Source organism: Pelodiscus sinensis, chromosome 14 (assembly GCF_049634645.1).
Source record: "Pelodiscus sinensis isolate JC-2024 chromosome 14, ASM4963464v1, whole genome shotgun sequence".
NCBI classification, from domain to species: domain Eukaryota; kingdom Metazoa; phylum Chordata; order Testudines; family Trionychidae; genus Pelodiscus; species Pelodiscus sinensis.
Genome location: NC_134724.1, coordinates 21,488,216 through 21,506,571, shown reverse-complemented (window position 1 = coordinate 21,506,571; position 18,356 = coordinate 21,488,216). Strand labels below are relative to the sequence as shown.

Sequence of the window (18,356 nt, the reverse complement as noted above, 5' to 3'; positions counted from 1 at the left end):
AGAGTCCTGTGCAAAAGGAATGTTACCTGCTGGCTTCTTTAGATCACTTTTAGCATTAATGGTACTTGGCAACTGACCAGCAATAACCCAGAAAAACTTAACTTGGCAAGTCATTGGAAATCCAGTGAGTTAAAAAATTAACACAAATATTATTCTGAACAGCATACACTTAACTACTGGCAATGGATGGATGGATGAACTTCTACAATTTGAAAAAAAATTTCTGAAGCTCAGTGAACTCTTGAGCCTAAACGTCTGCCTCAATAGGTCAAATTCTTGTCCATTTCATATTGGAGTAAGTCAACCTAGTTGAGATCAGAGATGAATCCTGTATCTTTCTATTAATAATTTAAAAACCCAGCACTAACTCTTTTCATATTAAGAGCCAGTTTAACATTTGAGTGAATGAAATAGTGATTTGCATTTGTAAAAATACACTATTGTTATAAAAAGTCCGAAAGAAATTAAAATATCTAATTAACCATGTGGAGTACATGGACATTGGCTTTGAAGGTTTAAGGCCTGTTGAGATTTTTCTGTGATATCTGACACTGACTTCCAGATTACCTCGGTGACAGTAAATGAGCCTCCACAACATTATGATCCATTTAAAAATAAAACTACAGCATGACAACAGTTATGTACAGTCAGATCACATACATATTGTACCTTTTGCTGTCTGTTGATTCCACAAGATTTGGAAAGTTCTAAATGAACGTTGTCCTGTTGATGGCCGCAGCGTCCTAGAATTTACACTGTGGAACAAGGGCACTGAGCAACTGGTGATACACCTCACTAGCCCAGCCATCCCAGCGAATTCTGGGAACAGAACACTCCTCTGTGCCCTTGATGGTGGTCCAGTTGCCCTGTTGATATAAAAGCCTTATTGAAACCAAGCCTTATTGAAACCAAGTTGCTTCATTAACTCAGCCCAAACCTGCATAGTTTACAAAGATCACTCCATTTAGAAAACTCCGTAATATACCTTTAATATTACACTGTAGAATGAGTACAAGACCTTTACATCAGGTGATGCCTGTGGAATTGAAAGTTGATGACTTTCCAGGGTGCTTTTCCAGGTCACCGAACCTGCCACACTTGAGTTACGTTCAAAATCACAAATTTGGCACAAGCATGAACTAAATTGCCCTGACATTTAATTCCACCATCTAGTATAATTACTTTATTTCCAACTTTATTTCCAACAGGAGTTTACTCAGACTGCTCAAAAACCTTACACGGCCAGACTGGAATGTGCAACCTTTTCATACCAAAGAGGTTTCTGCTTTTTATTGAGGACTGCTTACTAACTGAATTTCTGAGAGACATAATAGGGAAGTAAAACAATGAGTTCCATACTCAAGCAACATAGTGCTACATGAAAATAAAATCTCAATAATAGAAGTTAGAACATAGCTGGCAAAGTGTCCTGGCTGCGCAGTCCATAGATCACTGCTATCTCTTTAAAAATCCTTCCCCTTCAAATACCAGTTTACTGACATCATGGCTACACATGGTCCATGACACTCACACACGTTCATCAGACTTACACTGTCTTTTTTATCTGGGCCATTTTAATCAGTTTAAAAGCAAATATTTTGTCATTGTTTTACTTTATTTGGCAACTGTCAGAAACGAAAACAAATCCCAGATACAGAGTTAGGGCAAACAGTAAGATATCAGTAAGGTGTCTTTAGTGTTCAGTGCTGGGAAGACATAATAGAAGGGAAAAAAAAATCAGGTTCAAAATGGGAAGTCCAGTGGGTGGCACATTGCTAGAAACTCACTGCACATACCTTCAGTCCCAGAATTCCTACTCACCACAACATAAGGTTCGGTGTTTTGTATTCTCTGTCTCAAATATTCCATCCCAGGCTCTCCTTTGAAACTGATCCCCATTCTCTGGATGAAAGACTAGGGGGGATGCTTCCCTTCATTGATGGTGTGTCAGAGCACTACTAGTCAACCCCAAGGAATAAAAAAATATAATGAGTCAGCCCCAAAAATCAGGATATTGACCTTAAAAAAAATTGCAAGGTTTTTCAAGCTTTTCTCTGCAGCCATGAGGGTTAGAATCCTTTTTTAAATAAAAGCTGAGATTCTCGTGGAGTTGAGGCTTTAAGGGGGGGGGGAACAAATATTGTGCAACTTATGATAAAGTTGCTAGAGTTAGCATATTCTTTGGGGATGAGAAAGAAGGGAAGAACCCCCATTCCATCACAACTCCCCCATCTGAATTGTGGCTTTACTTTAGTCAACCACAGTAGGTGGACATATGAATAAAAGCACCAACCTTCCCCTTTCTCACTTCAGCTTCAGAGTAATCATTCCCAACCAGCAAGCAATCTAATCAATATACCCCAGAGCACATGCTAGGTTCTAAAGAATTTCAGTCCCTTTTCCTCTTATTGGACAAATATTTCCCTTGTCTTCACCACAGGCTCTTTCATTCCCTGCATAAGCGGAAGAGAATGAAGCTAAGACTGGGATGTGTTTCCATTATATACTTCTGTTTCTCCAGTGGTTTACCAAGTTCAGTCAGGCTGAAATTAAATTAAATTAAATTGTACAGGACATTAGTCCATAATGCAGGCCAGCAGCTCTCAGTAATGAAAAAAATATTGAAAGTAGTGGTTACTGCCCAGTAATTACTGTTTCTTCTACTACTAACACATACTGTATGCAATTACATGGGGAAATAATGTTAATTGCTAAGATTAATTAACCACATAACCCACTATCCTGAAAATGCAGAGTTGGAAACTTAGGGACTTTATGATAGACCGTTTGTTTATAGGCAAATCTTTTTTGCAAAGGTGGCCTAACTTTTTGGAGAATTATATATATGTCCCAGTCTATCTGTAGGTTATGATCAGCATATATGTCTCAAACTTAATTTGTTAAATTATACATAAATCATGTATTAAAGTTAATTTTTCATGATATCCTTCTTCTGAGGTCACTAAACAAGCAATGTTAAATATGAAACTTTTATTTAAAATAGACATTCCAATTAGCTGTAACACTGATTCCAAAAACCATAAACCAGCATAAACACTGTTTATTTCAAGATTTGCAAGCCAAAAATCTTGGAGCTGAACAAACTGGAAATATAAATTGGCATCTCAGACTTATAGCTTGGGTCCACCTCTGCTTAGTGTTTATACACAGAGCTCTACATTTTCAAAACACTACAAAAAAAATAAAGTGATAGGTTCTCGCAACATTCCTGCAGTAAACATTATGCCCATTTTACGTGTGGGCTCAATGAGGCAGAAGTGCTAAGCTTCTTGGGGCTAAAGTCCCAAAGAGAGGTAGTACTAAAAAGGGATTACAAGATAGGATTTCCTGGCTCCCATCCCTTTACATCAGGCCTCTTGACCCAGGCTGAATCTTTAACAGAATTTCTACTTCCTACTTAAGTCTCAGAGGGGTAACCATGTTAGTCTGTAACTTTAAAAACGAATAGTCCTGTGGCACCTTAGAGACTAACTAATATATAGACTCTAAGGTACCATGGGGCTATTTGTTGTTTTTAAAGCTACAGACTAACATGGAGACCTCTCTGAGACTTTTTACTTATTTATTCTGGAAATTAATTTCCTCGCTCAAAGACCTATTTGTCCTTTTCCTGATAAAATAATAATATAATTAACAAAAAAAAATACAGCCAAACAGAAACCCAACTATTTATAGATAAGGGATATTGCTAAATTGACAGGCATCTTTGTGCTTCAGCCCTCCCAGCATAGGAAACTATCGACCTAGTAAAACTCTCAGATTTGACACAAAACATATTTGGTACCCTACATTCAGCTCTGCATGCCAAATAGAAAAATCTTTGTTTTCAGCTAAAAATCAACTCTAGATTTAGAACGTACCCTCCAATACTGTAGCAGACAACACTGATTCAAATGACTGAAGGAAATACAACTTGTAATTCATCTGAAAGTTTGCACAAAGCTTTACCAAATGTATCTAACACACAGCAAACTGCTTGATGTGGCAGAGTTTGGTACCTTTTTCCTTTTGCATTTTCAGCATAATACCGATAGCTGCAGCTCCTAGGTATTAACATCCTTATATGAAAAACCCCCAGAAGGTCTCCCACAACTGTTCTGTGGAAGTCTTAAGACCTGCAGGAGATTTATAAGCCTGGCTGGGATTAGTTTACAAAGCCTGATTGTAATTTCCTTTACTCGGGGTTTGCACCATTTATTTCAGTGATGGGTCTCTTGGTTTACAACAGGGTAACTTGGATGGAACACAGGCCTAGTATATAGAAACCTTGTATTCATGCTCTAGTAGACTGTATTGTGGCTCCTGATTTTGATAGGTAGTTTTATTCTTGCCACATCTCACACAATGGGAAGGAAATGCCTTCATTTAGGGAGTAGTTTTAAAGACATACGTGTGGGGGCACTTTGGGGCTGAAGGGTTTTGCTGTGAGTTTGAAGGAGACACTGAAAATCTCACTTGCACTGACACAGCAGTCCTGGCCTTTAAAGAAGGCCTTTTCCCTCCCATGAAAAAAGTTGACAGTGTTATAGCAGCCAAACCTGGGACATGTTGAAGAAAGAAAAGGAAGACTAAGGTAAGACTAACCTGAGACTGGTGTCCTTAGGAGTGAGTTCTGCCCTCCATGAAATACAAAGGACAGGCCAGGAGGGAAGCTGACAGTCAGTGACCTTCACATCAACAGCTTGCTGCTGTGGGCACAAGTACATTTGTATAGTCTATAAATAGGCACCATGTGATCTGAAGGCACATTAAATTTGGCACTGGGAACATGAAGACTCTCAAAGTGAAACACAGGGGGATTCCTGGCAGCCTCCCAATAGGCCTGACATTTCCAAACCTCCCTGCAACAGTTGCAGACTGCAACCTTCAGTAACTAACCTAACACCCAGTCCCACAGCATTGTCCCTGTAAACACAGTAGGGGACAGTAGTCTTGGGTACTTACATGCCATGGCACCTCTGTCCCAGGACCTAACTTCTTTGGAAAATAAAGAGACATTGTTTTGTGAGCTCCCTGCACTACCACCATGATGTTGGCTCATAATTCTTATACTTTGTCTGTCTTGCTTCTTTGCCTTTTGTTCAAGCGTCACCCTGTAAGACACAATCAGACCTGTGGTTACAGTAAAGGGGAGTGATCTGGGGAAGCAAAGCTTCTCCACATAGAAACCCTCCTCAGTGATAGCAGGGAAAGCTCTTTGTCTTGTTCCACACAACTTTGATCACCGATCACACCGACATTTTGCTTTGCAATAGGTGTGTGGACACTTTGAGATTCTTCCAGTCGATATAAGATATAATGTTTTGTACCATTTCAACAGAATATTTCTGCAGTTTTTATAATGGCAGCAACATTCCAGCAAAGTTCTCATAGCTCTCAAAACTATACATAATGATTACAGACTATAGAAAGAGCTCACTTCACTCAACAAGTGAAATGTGTCCATCTGGGGGTTAAAAACAAGCTTTAAAACTGTGCATAGTAAGCATCACCCATGGCTTATTACTAAATTCATTTGGGCTTTGTGTAGGAAGAGTTATTTTATGCAATTACTGTAAATTACATAGGGGTTATAAACCAAGTTTATCCAAGGCAATAATTAGTCCTTTCCATGCAGCCTCTAGTAAGTACCTCTGCTTATTCTTCCTGATTTAGCACTGCCTCACATTTCCCGCTAACTATTACTGCCCCTTTGCTGCTAGATCTTCTGGGCCTGTTTATTTTCTTATGTGATTAGTAAAACAACCCAAAATGCCAGACCTGCCGTTCTCTCCTTTTTGTGAATACTAGACTCCTGGGGTACGTCTACACAGCAAAGTTAATTTGAAATAACAGCTGTTATTTCGAATTAACTTTAATAGCTTCTATACATGCAAACCGCTATCTCGAAATTAATTCAAAATAGCGGCGCGCTTATTTTGAATTTGGTAGACCTCATTCTATGAGGAATAACGCCAAATTCGAAATAGCTATTTAGAATTAAGTGCTGTGTAGACACTTAATTCGAAATAGGGGGCCTCCAGCCCTTCCCAGGGAGGGCTGGTGGCCACTCTGGGCACAACCAGAAAAACTCCTCTCTTCTCCCCCCGCCCAGGGGCCCTTAAAAGGGTAGAATCTGGCTACTGGGCACGTGCGAGCCAGAGGCCTGCCAGCAGAGAGCCAGCACTGCCACCCCCACACGCAGTGGCCCCATCGGGAGCTGGGCAGCCAGTGCCAGCCTGGTGTCCTCCTCCCAGTCCCCCAGCTCCCAGGGGCCAGCCAAGGGCATAGATAGCACGCACCCGCCTGGACTGGTGTGGATCATCTCCCCCCCGCCTCGGCCACACTATACACGGCACAGGGGCATGGGTGCAGTCTTGGGGCAGCTCCCACTCCCAGGGAGAGCCAGACATCCCGACCATGGCCTCTGTGCAAACACGTTGGCTCTGACGGTGCAGGGCATGGTCATCCTCACCTCACAGGCAGTGCTGGGCATCCACTGTGTTCCCAGGGAGAACTGACCACTCCCCTTCTTTTTCCACAGCCGCACCAGCTGCACGTGCAGGGTGCACCACCCTGCCTGGGACAACCTCCCGCACCCAAGGGCTTCTCTGGACCACCAGCACGTGGCAGGGGCACCGAGACCAGCACCTGGGTGCCCTGTGAGCCCTGAACCACACCATCCAGGTCTGGGTGCAGGAGGACCTGCAGCTCTGCCGGGAGCAGCTTGCCCAGGGCCGTGCCATGTGCTCACACCTGCAGGCCCTGGTGCAGAGCGTGCTGCCCTGTACCACCCCAGTGCCTGCTGCCCCTCCAGCTACTGTACCTCCTCCCTCTCCTGCCCTGCACACCCTCCTCCTCAACCTCCACACCCCCCACCTCAACCTCCGCAACCACCTCCCCATCCCCCCCAGGGACACCGAGGCCCTCTCCCCCATGGTGCTGGGAGGCAGTTGGCCCAGTGAGACCCCCACTCCTGAGCACTGAGCTTCCCCTCCTACTTCTTCCCCTCACTTCCCCCTTCCAGCTCCCTCCTCCAAGTTTTCCCCTCTCCTGCCACCCTTCCCCGGTCTCCCCAGAGGTTAATCCCCCTCCAGTTTTGTACAATAAACCCAGTTTATATTTTTGAACATACGTGTCTTTTATTTGACATCAGGAATGGGGGGGGGGGGTAAGGAAGGGGTCAGTGGGAGGACGTGAGGGAGGAATGGGGCACGAGCCCCCAGTGGGGAGGGCCGGGGAGGCTCTTAGCGCTCCTCAGGGTAGATGCTCTTCCGTAGGGCCTCCTGGATCCTGACAGCCCCTGCTGGACCCCCCAGATGACAGCCTGCAGCAAGTGCAGCCAGGCTGATGGCAACAACCTCACAGAACGCACCAGTATGCCCGGGGCAGCTCTGGCTCCATGTGGCCAAGTGCTTTGCTGTCCCTCATCAAGGTAGACAAGGAAGCAGGGAACCCTGAGAACTGTCTGTCCGGGGTGGGTTATGGTCCCTTTAAGCAGGGAGCTCAGTGAGCTTCAGGCAGCAGCCCACACAAGTCTTAACCTGATACCCTGCCGGCACTGGTTCCGGCCAGCCTTAACTTCGGTTCAGGGTCCACTCAGCGTGGACGTGCTATTTTGAACTAGTTTGTGTGTGTAAATGCGTTATTTTGAATTAGCTTAATTCTAATTAACTATTTCGAAATAGTGCTGTAGTGTAGACATACCCCCGCATAAAATTCTAAGTTAATCATCCAAATGTGGTAAGGAGTCAGTGAGGAGTAGGACGACATTCCCAGAATTTGCTTCCCTTCCCAATGTGGTCCATAATTTTCTTGGTGCCCTGGGGACACATGGGGTCTGATGGCATTACATCTGGTGCTATACATTCATAACTCTGACTCAGATCAAAAGGAACTGTTCTCTGAACAGATGAAATGGTATAAACTGCTAAATTCAAGCCCTAGGCATCTCAAATTGGGCACCAAAATTACTGGATAAGTTTGGTCTTAAATCCCTCTGCATCTCAGTTTCCCAACTGTAAAATAGGGATAATAATAGCCCTATCTACTCTCCAGGGTATTGTGAATATAAAATCATGCATATTTGTGAAGCTCTCAGGTCAAGTGTCATAAAAAAAGCCCAAGAAGATTCTGTTTTCCAGAGCACAGTTTGAATAATATGCTAAAACTAAGGCCTGGGGATACATTTTAAACAACCAGAAGAAAAAAGAATATTGACACTATGGGAAAACCATGGAATTAGACAATAATACATCTGCATTAGGGGTAATGCCTATGCATAGTCAGCATAATTCTAATTAAAATTTTTTTTGACAGCACTGATTTTTACAGAAGATGAGAACGTAGTAGCCCTTTATGGAAAAGAAATGGTAAAATCTGGTCTGGTTCATGGCTAAATGGAAGTCTTGGCCTATTGGACAAAACTCCATATTTTAATTTTTAACATCTGGTCAAAGCTTCTTCTCAAACTTTGCCAAGGACAAATGAATACATTACTACAAGTGTAACTGTAGCCTGTATGTAACTGTACAGTCTCACTTCTGGAATATGACGTACACAATTTTCATGGAAATTGACAAGTGAATTTTATAAAGTTTTGTGAAAGTCTGAGCATGGCAGCATTCACATGCTACAGGATCTGCTATTGCACAATAAGGGGGCCTTTCCTAGAGGTTATTAATATACAGAGTCTGCTCTTCTGATAGTCAATGGCAATGTTACAATATCCTAAATTGCTGCAAGTGGTTTGTCTCTCTTGTGGTTATGGTGATGATATTGTTCTGTTAAAAACAGAGAATCAATAGCTTTGTGAGTTACACACCCATTTCTAAAGCAGTCATGATGGAATGCATCCTTTTCCATGTTGTGTGAAATAAATATTGAAATGCAATAATGCAGGTGACGATTAATCGGTTTGTGCAGTACTTATGAGAATTTGATAATGAATCAAAATACACATCTTGGATTTTTGGGGGGGGGATTTCTAAAGGGGTACTGGGCACAGTTGTTATTTGGGCATCCAGAATAACATAGGGTCTAACAAGGGGAGATGTATCATACCCAGCAGCTTTGCTCTTTCAGCCAAGGGGGCAGCTTATCACCTATTGTTGTGGTTGCTTCCCTCAATCTAGCAGCATTACCGTTATCTCCCTGTAACTGAGCTTTAGCAAGCTAAGTGTCATGCATACTCATGTAACAGGGAAGAAGACAGAATTCTGTGATATCCCATAAAACACCATCCTTGAGAGAGAGAAAAAATTGCTCCCAAATGCCTTCTGGGTGCCTCACCATGGAACCGCTATTTAACTATCCTGGTTAGGTACCTGTCCCAGGGTGAACTTACCGCCAGAGCATCCCCTCTTGCCAGGACAGGGAATAGTAGTGGTTCTTCAGCACCCTCTTGCAGTTTCCATGTCCTGGCCTTCCTGCTGGATCATTTTTCCATTCATTCCCTTCTCTAGGCAACAGAAAAGTCAAACCAGAAAAACATGACCTCTGATGGCCTTTATTCCAGGCTTTCAGCTTGTCATTCCTTCTGCCACTTTTAGTGCTGAGGCTTGTGTATCCCCTCTTGCTAGGGAAGGGAAGCCAGGCCAGGCCCTTCCTCCCCTCTGGGTGCCAGCCCATTGATCTTATGTTATGCAAATAAGCACTGCTCCTTACAATCCACTGTGCTACTCCTATCTTTCTGCCATTTGTCCACATCTCTCATCAGGCTGTGGACTCCACTGTTTCTGCTCAGTAGTACTGCCTCCTAGTACATCTTCTTCACAGCCAGCAACTGAGGCACTTCCTCAAGACCACTTTCAGCCTCTCTAGCAACAGCCCTTCTGTCTGAGCGGCAGCTGTTTCTGCCAGCTGTTGCTAATTGGCCCCTTAGTTGCAGCTGGAGGGATAATTGGTCCCTTGATTAACTCCTTCTTGGCTTTCATGCTGTGGGCGTCTGCACATCCTGTCAGAGGACCAAACATGTGTCAAGTCACCTAATAGTGTTAAAAGACTCACCTGAAGGCCTGAAGACTACCATTGCAGTTTCTGTCTTATATCCAAGCTAAACCCTTCCTCAGAAACTTTCCCAAAAAGGAAGATTGGGAACAAGATACAAGTTAAAACTTAGGGAGGGCTGATGGGCACCTGCAGCTCCCATTTGTTTAATCTGTAATTGGATAATCAGCACCTCCAAGAATCAGGCCCAAAGCTCCACGAATTGAGACATCAAAAATCAGTGGATACTTTGGAAAATGTTGAGCCTGGCATTTCTCCATCTCTGCTTCCCCAACTGTTAAATGGAGAATTGGAAGGCTCATTTTATTAGTATTTGTAAAGTGCAGCATGTAAAAGGCTAAGTATATTTTTCTCCACAATTATTTAATGACATATTGCAATAATCTAAAGGTTTATGTTTTATATGACTGTGTTAATAAAACAGCAAACCTTATTGCATTGCTGAAAACAGTAGTAAGTAAGCGGCATGAGTCTGAAAGCTGTAAAACTTTCCCTGCTGTAATTTTTAGACTGCTAGGTTCAAAAAATGTAACAAATAAAAGGGCACAATACAGTGTGTTTTGCTCATAGTATGGCAATTTTATTATAGATAGATCAAAAAGTAGGATATAGTTTGGTTTACAGCATACTAGTGATTAACGCAGGGCCTCTGCATAAATAATCTGTGTACTACTCTCGGAGTTATATGTGGCCTACCAGCCTATTTTTCCAAGCCTGGTAAACTGATATGAGCCATCACATCACTGATATGAGCTCCTCACCCTGAGGTCTTTAGGGGAAAAGGGAGTTACTCACCTTCTGCAGTAACTGGTGTTCTTCGAGGTGGGTGCTCCTGTGTTTTGGTGCCCCTGCGCTTACAATCGGAACTTTTTGGTAGCAGTACCCTTGGGTGCCAGCGCGCATGCATGGTGCCACTCATGCCATAGCAAGCAAGTCGACGTGTGCGCACGGTCAACTGCCCCTCAGTCCCTTCTCTATTGTGGAGAGATGTTAGAACTCCGAAGCAGAGGGGAGGAGGGAGGGTCAGGGAGCACCCACAGGGACACCCATCTTGAACAGCAGTTACTGGACAAGGGGAGTAACCTCTTTTTATTTCTTTGAGGACTGTCCCTGGCGTGCTCTCCACTGTAGGTGGCTACAGAGCAATGCCCTGAGGATTTGGAAAGACGGGCTTTGGATCTGACTTGTCAGTGACGGACAGGATTGTCGCTCCAAACTTAGTCATTGAGTGGCATAGTGATCTATTGCATAGTGTTTTCTAAATGTATGTAGAAGAGGCCCATGTTGCAGCCCTACTAATATTGGTGATGGGCACATTATGCAAGAAAGCTGTAGAAGCAGCCACTGCTCTGGTGGAATGAGAACGTAATTGATTAGGAGGTGAAACTTTGTTGATCACACAACAGGTTTTGATGCAATTTTAAACTAATTTGGAAAGTCTCTATTTGGAAATTGCTTGTCCTATCGAGCAGTCTTCCAGGAGGAATAACGGTAGTTCAAATTAGGAGCTTTAATTCGAACTACCTAGTCCATGCAACGTGTAGCTGCGAGCAGGTAGTTCGAACTACGGGGCATTTAAAAATTGCGGCAACCGGGAACATGGAAATGAAGCCTGGGATATTTAAAACCCGGTCTTCATTTGCAAGTTCGAATGCCTACATTAGCCACCATAGTTTGAACTAGGGTGTCAGTGTAGACATACCTCCAGAGAGGTGTAGCCAGGAGCCCCTCTGAATGAGGACAGACATCACTAAGGAGCTCTATGCCATGTCAGCAGAGTCCAACAAGGCCTGTAAAGTCATTTTGTCTACAAGGGCTCCTTCATCAAGGTTGGCCCTGAATGATGTCTTGTAATCCTCCAGCAGATGTTCAATAAGTTTTCATCTTATCAAAAAGATTATATGTAAATTTTGACAGTAGGGTTGAGTAATTAGTGATCCTGAATTGAAGTGCTGATGATGAATACACCTTGCAGCCCAGAATGTCCAGCATCTTCCAGTCCTTATCTAACGACGTAGACTTGAAGTGGGTTTACTTGCCCCTGGTGTGGGCTGCCTCCACTAGGAGGGAATCGGGAGCCTGGTGGGTAAAAAGGAATTCTGTGCCTTTGGCGGCCACGTAGTATTTTCTGTCAGCCCTCTTAGAAGTTGGTGAGATGGAGGCTTGGGTCTGCCAAATTATTTTCACCAGATCTAATATAGCCTTATTGACAGGGAAGGCTATTTTGGAGGATGCAGAAGCCTAAAGGATATCTGGGAGTTTGTCCTGCACTCAATAGTCAACAAGATTTACTTTTACTTTTGTATCCAGCAACTGCAGTGCAATGACTGTATTTGTCATCTGAAGCTCAGTATTGGGAGTCTTATTCCTTTATTAGTCTGTCTCCTGCTCAATATTAAAAGCCCTGTTTCATTTTTCAATTCCAGAGATTAAAAGATGGCCTATATTCTTACCATAGTTTGGCAATCTCTAGTAACTGGTGCTAATCCCGTCTCAAAGTTCAGAGACAAAGAAGTTGGGGCCATGTTATTTATCTGCCAGCAAGGGAGTCAAAGATAGTGAAGTTTTCATGGCTTGATCCCATACAGATCATAATCTAAGTTCCTCTTGGGAATTACCCCTTGAGGGGTAATTTGGCATATTTCAGGGGGTAATAAGTTTAAAATAACATAGTAGTTCAATGTTGTTCTACATAATGTATGAGAAAACAGAACACATTAAAATGATTAGTCATAATTTTCTTTTTGTCTATTGCCATTTGAAAAAGGAGGAGGGGTAATTTTGGTTTATTGGTTATGCTTAAGGGGTATCACTGGCGCCTCACTCCATAACCTAGCCCCAGGGATAGCCTCTCCTGGCCAGGCATAATAGCTCAGCAGCCTAGTCTATGGTGCCCCCATCTGCAGGGCAGTAAGGCCCAGTGGCTGAGTCTATAGCGCCCTGGTTGGCAATAAGGCCCAGTGGCCTAGTCTATCTCACTCCAATCAGCGGGGTAGTGAGGCCCAGTGGCCAAGTCTATACTGCGATGGATTGGCTCCCCCCTCTGGGGATCAAGGGAGGTGGGGTAGGAGGCCTGGGGCCCTCTGTCTCCACCAGGCCCCAGCCCAGGGCCCTGTCAGTGGTAGGTGGTTCCCACCAACCACTAGCTCGGCAAGGAATCCACCCAAAACATGCCGAGTCCACCGGGAGGCCACCTGCTCCCCGCCCTTGGCTGCTTCCTACCCTAGTCCACTGGTCGGCGTAGTCCCCACCTGCAGTTGCTGATCCCTTTTTGCAGTGGTGGCAGTTATGTGGAAATGCTCCTGGCCCAAGATCTAATGCTTTGGGCATGTCCATCAGATATTGGAATGGGCATTCTTCAGGTCAGGCATGTCTTACATCTAGGAGACCCTGGCATAACTACTCTAACTATGGGAAGAATGGGAAGGAAAAAGGGGAAACAACCTTTTTTTTTTTTTTAAATGGAGAGAAAAAAAGGGAAGAAAAGGCACCCGAATAAACTAGGCAAAAAACAGTAACAACAAGCAGCTAACAACTATCTCATCTAAAAGGAATCCTGGAGTGCAGCTGGGTTCCAACCATGCCTGGAGCAGTTGAGAAGGAACTGAGGAATGGTTGATGGCGCACACGCGTGAGCACACGGGCTGTGGTGCAAGCAGCACTGCGCATGTGCACTGGCACCCAGGGGTACGGCTGCTAACAAGTTCTGATTATAAGCGCAGAGGTGCCAAGACAGAGTGGAGCGCCCACAGGGACATTCCTCAAAGAAGAACCACAAAACCTTCTTCTTTGACAAAGCCTTTCCACAGTAAGAAAAACATTCTCATTCACTGGCACCCTCTGCTACCCAATTAACCCGCTGGAAAGATGAAAAAAAGAGGAATTTAATGTAAAATAAATATATATTTCACTAGGCATTTTGCTATTGCTACTAATTTTTCATGGAAGATACCTGGATACTGTGATGTTGGGTGGCATTTGTAAAACCCCAAGGAAAAGAGAAAGGCTTTGTCTACACTATGACAAGAGGCATTGCAAGAGGCAATGCAAATGAAGTGTGGATTAACATTTTCTCGCGCTTCATTTGCATTCTCTTTCATTCCATTTTTGCACTAGGGGTTTTTGCGCAAAGAACAGCCAGTGTGGCCTTTGCCATTTTGCACATAAATCCTTTTTTCCACAAGATCCTTATGCCTCTCTGGCACAGGCATAAGGATCTTGCAGAAAAAGGGGTTTTTACACAAAATGGCCATGGCCACACTGCCTGTTTTTGAGCAAATACCCCTAGAGCAATAACGGAAAGAAAGAGTATGTAAACGAAGCATGGGAAAATGCTAAACTGTGCTTCATTTGCATCGCCTCTTGTGGAAAAAGTCATAGTGTAGCCGTAGCCAAAGATTCTAACCATCATCCATTTCTCAAATTGAGATGTGTTAGTTGCCAGTTCTTGCTATCACATTTGGACGCCATCTTGGAATTTAGTGGCAAGCTCTTCCTAATCTGCACACTGGCACATTAAGATTAAGTAAAAAAAGAGGGGGCTTCTAGTGAAGCATGTTCCACGTGGTTCTTAATCTAGAAACCACTTCCTCACTTTAGCGTGACAGAGGCCAGACTTGGATATTTTCAGGAACTGCAGTAAAACCTCCTTTGCAAGTATTTTGAGATTTCTGGCTTTGGTGGTAGATTGAGGTGCTCAGTGTGTATTTCTCTTTCTGGAGTCTGGAACATTTCTGGCCCTTCATTGTACCACCTACCTGATTTGGTTGGCAGAGGATATTTGTTACCAAGCATTTTTTTTTAACTGAGGCAATTTTAAGTTTTCATGCAGGAGCTACAGTTTAAAAAGTTGTTTTAAAATTGAAAATAATAAATTAAAGAAAACATTTTCATTCAGTGATAGGTTAACAAACATATAAATCCCTTGCCAGTTATGTGTCACATTCTAAGGTGTACTTATTACAGGCAGAAAGTCCAAACACAACTGTAGTAGGTTGAATAGGTTTTAATAACATAACTGAATACACACAACCTGATCAGAGATTTATAGTTAAATATGCAGTCTAACGTTCACAAAAACATGACCCAACATTTTAATTGAGAGCTCTTGAGTCTGAGCTCCAGGACTTGACTTTAATTTTTGATTTAATGCAATTTACAAGTGTGTATTTCCTCAAGGTTATTTATCTGGATAGTTATTTATGTCTTCTGAAACATGGACAACAGAAGCACTAGAGCGTGAAGTTTAACCAGACTTCAAAAACCCCAAGAGGAACTTAGATTATGATCTGTATGGGATCAGGCCATGAAAACTTCACTATCTTTGACTCCCTTGCTGGCAGATAAATAACATGGCCCCAACTTCTTTGTCTCTGAACTTTGAGACGGGATTAGCACCAGTTACTAGAGATTGCCAAACTATGGTAAGAATATAGGCCATCTTTTAATCTCTGGAATTGAAAAATGAAACAGGGCTTTTAATACACATATTGAGCAGGAGACAGACTAATAAAGGAATAGACTCCCAATACTGAGCTTCAGATGACAAATACAGTCATTGCACTGCAGTTGCTGGATACAAAAGTAAAAGTAAATCTTGTTGCCTATTGAGTGATTATTTGGCAAAACCCAATTGTGCTATTGTAAGAGATAATTCTTGTTAGGTTTTAAACTCTTGAAAACTGTCTGAGAAACTGAAATTCATAGATTTACAGTTTTTCAGGCAGTCAGAAAAGTATAGAAATTAAGCCTTTTACTGTTATTTTTATGAGGTTTTTGAGTTTCCTTAGGATATTAATTTCATATTGATAAGGACTACAGCATCACAGTGCAGTCCACTACAAATTAATAACAGATTGATAAATATAATTCATCTGAAATAATGGCAGACCTGCTTATACTTAGCATCTCCATTCTTGAAGATATGATATTTAAGGCAGTGAATTAGACATGAAAAACCCCTCCCATATAAAGAAAGAAAACATGAATCATATTCTTCCTGATGGGTGCAAGCAAGCAGATTACAAAGGTACAAATACTATGCTATTAGGGCTGTTGATTAATCCTAGTTAACTCAAGTAATTAACTCACAAAAATTAATCATTTTTTTAAAATCACAATTAATAACACTGGTAAACAATAGAATAATAATTGAAATGTACTAATTTGTGGATGTTTTGGTGCAGTGTATCACCTGATCATGACTAAATATACATTTTCCTATTTACTTACAATCTGTGCTTCAAGGTCCAGTCCATTTCCATGCCCAGTATTCCTTGTAGACATGGTAGTTCTGTTTGGTTCAATACAGCTCGTTCTCCCCAGTCCTGACTTGAAACTCACACAAAGAAAAATGGCAGGCAGGTACATTTTCAATTCAAATTTCAACACCTTTTCCCATTGGCTCTTCTGGCTTCCTGCTAACACCCCCTAGCTACCTGAGTTTAACCCTTTAGTTGCTGGGTGCTGGCCAGCTCTCTTTCTATCCATCACAGTCTCCCGTATCAAAAATACAATTCTCTTTTTTCATCTAGCCACAAACACAAAAGGGCAATCTAGCAACCTACAGCATGGACATTTCCTGTTTCTTTTAACAAATAGTGGCAACAGATCCCCCTACAATCTGTCTCTGATAGCTGGGGATACCATAGGGTTTAGCAGAAATATGTTCTTCTGCCTCTTTGACTCTTATGAGAATGGGGAAATGAGTTCTTAAAGACTATGGTATACAATCCTGGAAACTGCACTTTGACAGAATGAGAAAATTTGGGTGTTCCAAACTCTGTTCCAGCAGAGTTTTAACTATTAGTCAGGCAACCTGTCCTGAACAGGTCAAAGAATAGGTACTAGATGAAAGGCAGTCCATTGGTCCTGCACATTGGAGCTTTAGGCCAACAACTTATTCTTACAAAAATTTTGAGTTATAAAAACATAGTAAGATAGCTATTCTAGCAAACAGCATGACAGCCAGGGGTGGCAGAACCTTGTTTGTGTTGTAAGCAATGGGAAGAGATCAGAGGCAATACCTAGCCCAAGCAGGGTAGAGGGTCAGCTCCAGGATTGATAGCCGTGGTGTGTGGTAGACAACATCTGTTGCTTCTCTTTCTCACTACTCCCTGTGTAGGTGGTCTTAAGGGTCTCGGCTGGTTTGACCTTTTGCAGCAGACTGACCTCAGCCAATAGCAGAGCCAATATCAAAAGAGTATCTTAGATGGATTAGGGCCCCATGTAGCAAACTTTAAGACAAAATTGACTCAGGTGAAAGTTTAATTTTTGTCAGTTACTTTTATAGAATTTGAGGAGGCAGATAGAAATATTAGTCAAATAATTTCTGACAGTGGGTTTGGGTCTGTCCCGGGGCGCACCTCCCTGTCCTGGAGCATACCCCTCAGCAAGCTCAATCTCAAAGTTCAGTGCCCCTAACTCTGGGGAAATAAGGCCCCTCTGGGCTGAGTCACAAAGCTCTCCCTGGCTATTGAAAAGCTGAACTCCAGTTAGGGTAAGGGTAGGGGGACTCGGGCCCTCCCACTCCACCGGGTTCTGACCCAGGCCCTGTTGGCAGTGGAAACTGCACTGCCAGCACAGCGGGATGTCCGCCCGAAACACGCTAAGCTCCCAGAAGGGTAACCCTCCACCCTGGGCCACTTCCTACCATCTCTGGTAAGTAGTTCAGTCCCTGGGGTGCGGCACAGGGTACCTGGGACTTGTGGCTGTCTCTCCCCTTGGTCAAGGCAGTCTCTGGGATCATGGCAGCTGCTACTCCTGAGAAGGCTGTGGCTGGGTTGGCTGCTCCATGTGTGGCTGCAGTTGCTTGCCTTGCTCCTCCGGAGGTGGGTGTGACTCCAGAGACAGCTGCAAAGGTTGCTTCTCAGAGGGCAGCTGCAATGACCAAGCTGGCTTAGGAGCTCCAACTTGAGCTCCCTCCCTCCTTGCAGTTCCCCCTGAATGAGCTGTATCCAGGCCTTTTATATAGTCCCCACGCCAGGTGCATGCCCAGCTGGTTAAAAGGGGCGGTGCTTCCTCTACCCACAGGCCTTTCTCTCCCCTCTCTTTAGTGTGGGGCATATCCTCCCCACCATAGGGTCCAAGCTGAGAGAATGTCCCTCTCTCTGTGCATTGTAATGATGACCGGATTCGTTGAGGCATTCTGGTTGACCTTCAGTGCAAAGTTCAGGTTCCTTACCACATATTTGCTTGCTTTTAGTTTATGGATTTTGATGGATGACAAAGAGATGGATATACTACCTACCTGTAGGCAGGGGCTGAACTACTGCTTGCAATGAGCCAGCTAAAAGAAGAGAGCAGCCCTGGGGGTGGGTATGCTCACTCAAATTGTTTAGGCCTGCAAG

At 43.3% G+C, this 18,356-nt stretch overlaps 1 protein-coding gene across 3 annotated transcripts in view; it reads right to left on the bottom strand.

Moving 5' to 3' along the window:
* LOC102453110 (NAD(P) transhydrogenase, mitochondrial-like) overlaps positions 1-5,064 on the bottom strand; it is a 90,323-nt gene extending 85,259 nt beyond the window's left edge. Inside the window, exons 1-3 of one of the 3 annotated variants that reach the window (XM_025190703.2) lie at positions 4,966-5,064; positions 4,606-4,709; positions 670-866 (exon numbers count right to left, since the gene is read on the bottom strand). In XM_025190703.2, the coding sequence (XP_025046488.2) occupies positions 670-866; positions 4,606-4,709; positions 4,966-5,049 (385 nt within the window). In that variant the 5' untranslated portion in view covers positions 5,050-5,064. Of the gene's footprint in view, positions 1-669; positions 867-1,821; positions 1,959-4,605; positions 4,716-4,965 lie in introns of those variants that run through there. The other 2 variants (XM_006135049.4, XM_075897170.1) reach the window with 2 other exon arrangements.
* Positions 5,065-18,356: the final 13,292 nt, after the last annotated feature.